This window comes from Helianthus annuus, chromosome 2, assembly GCF_002127325.2.
Source record: "Helianthus annuus cultivar XRQ/B chromosome 2, HanXRQr2.0-SUNRISE, whole genome shotgun sequence".
Lineage (NCBI taxonomy): Eukaryota > Viridiplantae > Streptophyta > Magnoliopsida > Asterales > Asteraceae > Helianthus > Helianthus annuus.
The window spans coordinates 107,006,334-107,013,168 of record NC_035434.2 but is presented as its reverse complement, the minus strand read 5'-3'; the positions used below and the strand labels follow the sequence as shown (position 1 = coordinate 107,013,168).

Below are 6,835 nucleotides of genomic sequence, written 5' to 3'. Positions count from 1 at the left end.
ACTGTGGAACCTTTTGTTAATAACTTGGAGTGGTTGCAACAATATGGGATTGTACATGCAAGCTACTCTTTACCTCCCTAAACTGGTTTGTTATCGTTTTACTTACTAGCTTTTATTTCCTTAGACAGGTGGCGAATTCGGTGTTGAGCTCCATTGAGTTAGATCGGGTAGTGGCCGCGCTTACCATTGCATCGCGCCATGTTGGCCATCGCGAAGGCTATGCTAAATGCGCGTCTCATGTTGAGGTTGCGCTTCATGTCCAAGGGGGTACTCGGCATAACCCTCTATTTGTGATAATGTCTCTCTATATGTGAATTGTATATAATCAATATTAGTTTGCAAATATCAAACTCAAATATTAACAATAACCCTCTGAGGTTAGACCTTCTGGTCATGTCATTTGATGGGTCGATCGACAAGTCAACATTATATACTTTTAAAATGTCAAAAATTCCCTTATGGCTTAAAAATGGTTTTAAAACCAACAAGGCATATAATATGACTTTAAAAATGATCATACAACATTATTAAATATGTTTGGACATAACGGACTCGTGATAGACCCATTTGACCACCTGATATCGTATATATGCGTACGACAGGTTTAAATAAAATAAAATTAATAAACTAGTTGAATCGGGTCAAAACTTTTAAGAATCACTTAAAATCAGAATGTTTGGTTATTAAACCCATATTGTACGAGTTATTGTACTCGGAAGGGTATAAACCACATTCTATTCGGTCAACGCCTAATCTAGCGAATCGAGCGTATCCTTAAGTTAACCGGTCAAAGTCAAAGACTTATAAATGACCCAGTTAACATTCTAACGGGTAATGTTTTCGTTCATTCTAGACTAGAACCTTCCAATAAATTGTGCCTAAGCTAAATTGTTTTGAATATAACTGTCATTATCATCATCATACTCTGTATATCCCACCAATAGCAAAGCTAAGGTAGGGTCTGAGGAGGGTGAGATGTAGACAGCCTTACCTCTACCCCGTAGGAAAAGAGAGGTTACTTCTAGTGAGACCCTGGGTTCGATTGTAGTTTTGCATCAAGCCTTGGACATAAGGCACATAACACTTAGCAATTGAGACAAACGCTGATTAGTGCATGTACCCCCTTGTCTTTCGGCTATCAACGCCACCACATGATGCATGATTAACCATCCCCCTCTTTTAACGTTATTTTCATGAAATTAGTAAAATAACGTTAAAATTAGTTCACTTTCACTTTTGCCCCCGAGCGCCCACACATATATACATTATATGAGCATACCGCAAGCGGGGCGTTGTTTTGAATATAATTGTGCTATATATATTGTTATTATAAGACTAGCACAAATAAATACTCTTAGCCTATTTTATTTTATAAAGGCTTGGGATATGACACTAGCCACTTAGTCGGGCAATGAAAAGGGCGAACAATGTCATAGAAATGAAAATAATTTTTTTAATCCGTATTGCTTGATAACTTAAACACTTGGGGGTTAATACGACCGTGTCCGGGCGTCCCGACTCATTTAATTGTAAATGACCACGACTTAAAGCGTTGGGTAAACCCTAAGCCCGAATCCACCGAAAAACCCTAATCGTCACGTATAAACGCCCAAGCCACCATCCCGGGTGGGCTTGGGTTGGGGCGTGGCCCTTGGGACTTGGCTTTCAAGCCGGGCGTGGGGCGGTATGGCCATGCTAGCTGGCTGCCTCCCATTCACTCACCCGCCACGTCATAGCGAAGATTCAAAATTTGAATTTAAAATTCAAATGGTTTGGGGACGCCAAACCGCCACCCGGTCACCCAACCACCCCCTATATATTTAAATTTTAATGAAGTTGTAGGTTTTTTTATAAATGTTGTGTGATTTTTTATAAATTTTTTGTAATTTATTTTTAATATTCTGCCACCGGTGCACCCAACCCACGCCCCACCATACCTTGCGGACACGTAACCAGACGGTGGGGGCTCAAATTCCACGTGTCAACAAATGCCCCAACCCAAGCCCCATCATTCCCCACGTTCTAACAATTTCATTTCATTTTATTTCATGGGAGTGTGGGGTCCGTCCTTGTTTATCCTGGTAAACTTGGAAAATCGTTTTTTTTAAAGGAAAAAAGAAAGGGGGGGGGGATGAAATGACAGGTTTACAAAAACATTGGTAAAAACCTAAGAGCATTCACATCCAAAGAACCAAATTCTGTGGGGTATTTTTAAAATATAAAAAGTATAAAAATGGTTGTGAGTGAAGGAGAGAGAAAATGTTAGTGTTCATATGTATATTACATATTTGGAGGAGACTGTTCACCCCTATAATTTTTTAATATATTTTGAAAGTGGTTTAAAACGGAGAAATTCACCATATAAATTTCTTCATCGTGGACTGACAACACGCTTGGATTCGATTCCGATTTCTTCGAATTCTCTAATTCGTAAACGATTCCTTCTTTCTAATCTTCCAATTAGGGTCATCGGTTGAAGAATCAATGGGGAATTGTAAGAAGTATGGCGTCCCGTTCTACGGTGCGTCGTTTGTCCCTCTCGGTGCAAAACCTAAGCAGAAAGATGATGAAGATGTTGGTGATGGATTTGATTATGTTGTGTTTTCTGGTGGTGGTGGCGAAGGTCGAAGTGGAATCCCTAATGCTCTCCTTGTCTCCCTCTTTGATCGTGCTTCTAATTCGCTTGCTGATCAACCTGTCAGTTTCTTTTTCTGTTTCTTTCTTTTTTTACCTGCGATTTTGTTCTGTTTCTGTTTCATATATATACATTATGCATATGAAGATTTAGGATAACAGAGATTATAGATGACATTATCAACTATTTGCTAAATATGTTGCTTACCCTAGGTAGCTGAAGTGGCTAGGCAACATAAACAGACCTTTTTTAGGGCTTGTTTAGGGCTAGTTTTAGTTGTTTTAGGCTGGTTCCAGGTCAGGCTTCTCGGACCTGCATTTTGTGGAATTTGGCCAGAATGTGTGCCGAGGAGCCTTCATGGTGCGATAGGCGACTAGGCACTTGCCTTTGACTACTATGGGTTCACTTACAGGATAATAACTTCACTCTTCTTAACATAGTTCATAGTTGTTGTTAAAGGTGCTCCTATGGGTGCCCAGCAAGATTCCGGTCATTTTCCAGCAAGATTCCACCCAAAATCTTCAATACTTGTACTCAAGGCACCTAGGTACCAGACACTTAAAAAGCCAGGGCTTACTTAAGCGAGACACACAATATTAACAGGCCATTTTTAGGGGTTTTAGGCTAATTTAGGCCTAGTTATGATAGCAAGATCGACCCGAACAAAGAACAACAATTCAGTTAAACTAGCCGTTGATCAAAATTGAATCCATGCAAGTTGAATCAACCCACATTCACCACCACCCATAGTTATTTCTACTTTTCTTTTTTATGTTTGTTTAGTGCATTTTTAATGCAATTTATTTTAATGCTCTTCCACTTCTACTTTAGGCTTTGTAGGTAGTAAACAGTTTTCTATTTTCATGTAGTTTTAGAACGTGGCGTCTTTTATGTACTGATTTTCGATTATGAATGAAGGTGGTGATTATATGTTTAAAAAAGTGTCGACTGTGTTTTCTCTTTGCAAGTTAGCGGTTACCTTCCATTGCTAGCTCGAGTTTGGCCACTTGAGTGATGTTCTTTGGACCTTAACTTGATACTAGTGGTGAATTTGTATCTAGTATTAGATTAGGTTGCTCTATCGTTTGTTTGTGTGGTGTATCTGTATCACAAACAAACGTTAGAAGATCTATCCGTTTTTTCTATTCGAATTTCAGTTTTATCCGTTACCGGTTACCCGTACTATGATTTACATCAAGTTAGGCTGGTTCCAATCCATTTTTTGGATGCTTTAGATCTGTTCAAACTGTATCTTTGGGGAATGTCGCTGAAATGTGCATTGTTGAGCCTTGATGGACGCAAGGCACCTTTTTGCTGCGCTGGGCTATGCCTGGACGCATACCTTGATTGCCTTTGACTACTATGGGTTCACCTGCAGGACAATAATTTGAATCTTCTTAATAATGACTCTGCATTTTAGTGTTTGAAGTTGATTGTGTTATCCTGTAGCAAGAAATTCCACGCTTCACTAATTTATGAATCCTTATCCCAGGTAAGCAAGTTTGGAACTGATGACGATCTTCCCTACAGAATGGCTGTTCATCCAGGTGGTGAAGGTGTAATATGTTCCTTGCCAAAGAGTTGCAGGTAGCCCATTAAGTTCAAAATCTAGTTAAATGATCTAACTAGTAGCTTAACTTTCTGATATATGGTAACCTTTCAAACTGTTGGTCTGCAGATGGTTTGAATGGGAAGCAACCAAGAACGAAAGCGCGTTGACTTTAAGTCTAAAACAGTCCGAAAAAGTCCTTTACGAATTAGAACATATCGGACAGCAGTTAGCAGTTACTTTTAGCCATGATGGTTCTTTACTCGCCCTAGGCAGTGAGGTAGGACGCGTCTTTCAAATACCCTTAATATCAATTCTACTTTCCTTTGATAATTATACGGTTTTTAAGTTTTAACTAACGAGTTATTATGCAGTACAGGATGGGAAGTTGAGGGCGTTTAAATGGCCTACCATGGAATCACTTGTTGATGTACCCGATGCTCACACCTCCGTAAAAAATCTAGATTTCAGGTTCATCATAGTGGCTGAGTTAGTGAATTCATAATCATATAAAAAGTCAAAGCTGTATAAATTCAAAGGTGTTTGTTAATCTGTGTTGCAGCCCTGACGGGAAGTTTCTTGTTTCCGTGGGAAGTGGCGGGCCCGGTAGAGTTTGGGATATCGCATCGTCAACACTTAAAGCTTCTTTACCGAAAGAAAATGTAAAAAAGTTAAAAGAGTTTTATGCACTTGTAATTAGGGCTGCATTCGAACCAAACGTTCTACGGACAGTTTGTGAAACGTTCGGCGGGAAGTTCGTTCGTTCATTTAATAAATGAACGGAACATGAACAAAGTCCACGTTCTTTCATCAATGTTCGTGAACGTTCAATAACGTGGTTGTTTGTGTTCGTTTGTGTTCAATAGTTCATTAGTGTTTTTAGTTTTTATATTTTATTTAAATTCTTCAAACTTCCATCAAATAAAATATTTGATAAGTACCAGTGTTTTCTATATTATGTTCATGACCGCTTGTTTGTGTTCGTTTGTTTCCATTTGTGTTCATGAACATTCGTTGCCTAAAATTAACAAACAAACACGTTCATTTTTTTTAACGAACGAACACGAACATAAAAAATCTTGTTCGGTAAGTGTTCATGGACAGTTGGTGAACACATATATATTCTTAACAAACGAACACGAACAAAGTCTTGTCCGTGTTCGTTCGGTTCGTTTGCAGCCCAACTTGTAATAATATTTTGATATAAAGCTAACTTATTTAACATGTCCTTTTCAGGATGAGGTTTTCGGATTTTGTAGATTTTCACAAAACCATGTGAATGAACAAGTTTTATACGTCACTGCAATGCGAGGTGAATCTCTACTTTTGTTTATTATTTATGTGAAGTCGGCTATTAGTTAGTGAATGATTTTGGACATTTTTTTTTTTTAACTTTGATAGATCGAGGAGGAAGTATCGTTAAGTGGAACACCACAACATGGAAGCGGATTAGCTCAAAGCACATCGTGCGGGACCCAATTTCCGCCTTCGGTGTATCAGACGATGGGAAGTTTCTTGCCATGTAAGTCTTAACTATTTTTTTAACATCTATTTTATGAATTGCGTGTAGATTACTTAACTTTTTATTTATTTTTGACAGTGGTACAATCCAAGGAGATATTTTTATATTGAATGCTAGTAGTATGAAGGTGCATACGGCAGTAAAAAAAGCACATTTGGGCCTTGTAACAGCACTAGCATTCTCACATGATTCAAGGTTCATTTTATTTTAATTGTCATTTAGAGCTTGCTTTTGTTTTGCGTACTATATGTTGATGAAGTTCGTTGGTTTTAATTTAGAGCTTTGGCATCTGCGTCTTTGGATTCAAGTGCAAGGGTGACACAAATTAAAGAAGCCAAGAAAAACGGTACATTTCTTCTCATCTTCTTCGATATTGTTTGACCCATTAGTAAAATTTTATATTTCAGATGTTATTTTCTCACCCTTTCTTAGTGCTAAAGCTTCTGGTTTTGTATTTGTAATTTAGTTTATTTTCATTTTCCAGTGATTTTTCTCTTATCAACTGATGATTGGCTTTCTTTACATTTTTACTTTTCTGCTGTTGTTGCAGGCTTGAATGTATGGATCATACTGTTTATCATCTTACTTGCAGTGGCTTTGTATTATGCCAAAACAGAAGGTTTGCTTCTCTAAAAAATCCAAAAAAGTTTTAAAACAAAATTCCTCACTTTTCACCCTTGAAATGGACTGAAAAGTTGACTCTGACTGGTTATATTATGCCATACCATTTTACATGGTAATTGCATAGATTGTGGATTTTATATTTATAGATGTGATTTGAACTCTTTATCAAGTAATAGAAGACTAACTTGTTTTGCTTGAGTAAGTAAAAGCTTGGTGTGAGAATCGGAATATTAGATACCCTTATATTTTTATATAGAGAGAGGGTCGTTCAATAAGTAGAAACTGCGTGATGTATAGGGCAGTTATATAACCGCTTAGGTGTCTCTCTCTCTCTCTCTCGTTGTTTAGTTTTGAAATTTAGTGGGTTTATCATGAAAATAAGACGGGTAGATATTGTTAATGTTTTAAGATGAAACAAGAATTTAGTGTATATGTTTACCTAACAGGCTCTACAGAAACAAACAATGAACATGTGTAGCGAACATACGTACGAAATATTTTTTGG

The 6,835-nt window shown here is 37.7% G+C and overlaps 1 protein-coding gene across 1 annotated transcript; it reads left to right on the top strand.

Annotated features, from left to right (window-relative positions):
* Positions 1-2,355: 2,355 nt before the first annotated feature.
* Positions 2,356-6,538, top strand: LOC110919081 (SEC12-like protein 2). Its single transcript, XM_022163362.2, has 10 exons — positions 2,356-2,697; positions 4,128-4,222; positions 4,314-4,464; positions 4,564-4,655; positions 4,747-4,846; positions 5,421-5,496; positions 5,586-5,706; positions 5,785-5,901; positions 5,985-6,052; positions 6,257-6,538. Exons 1-10 carry the CDS (start codon positions 2,485-2,487, stop codon positions 6,337-6,339), a joined length of 1,116 nt encoding a protein of 371 aa, XP_022019054.1. The 5' UTR covers positions 2,356-2,484; the 3' UTR covers positions 6,340-6,538.
* The last annotated feature ends 297 nt before the right edge of the window (positions 6,539-6,835 follow it).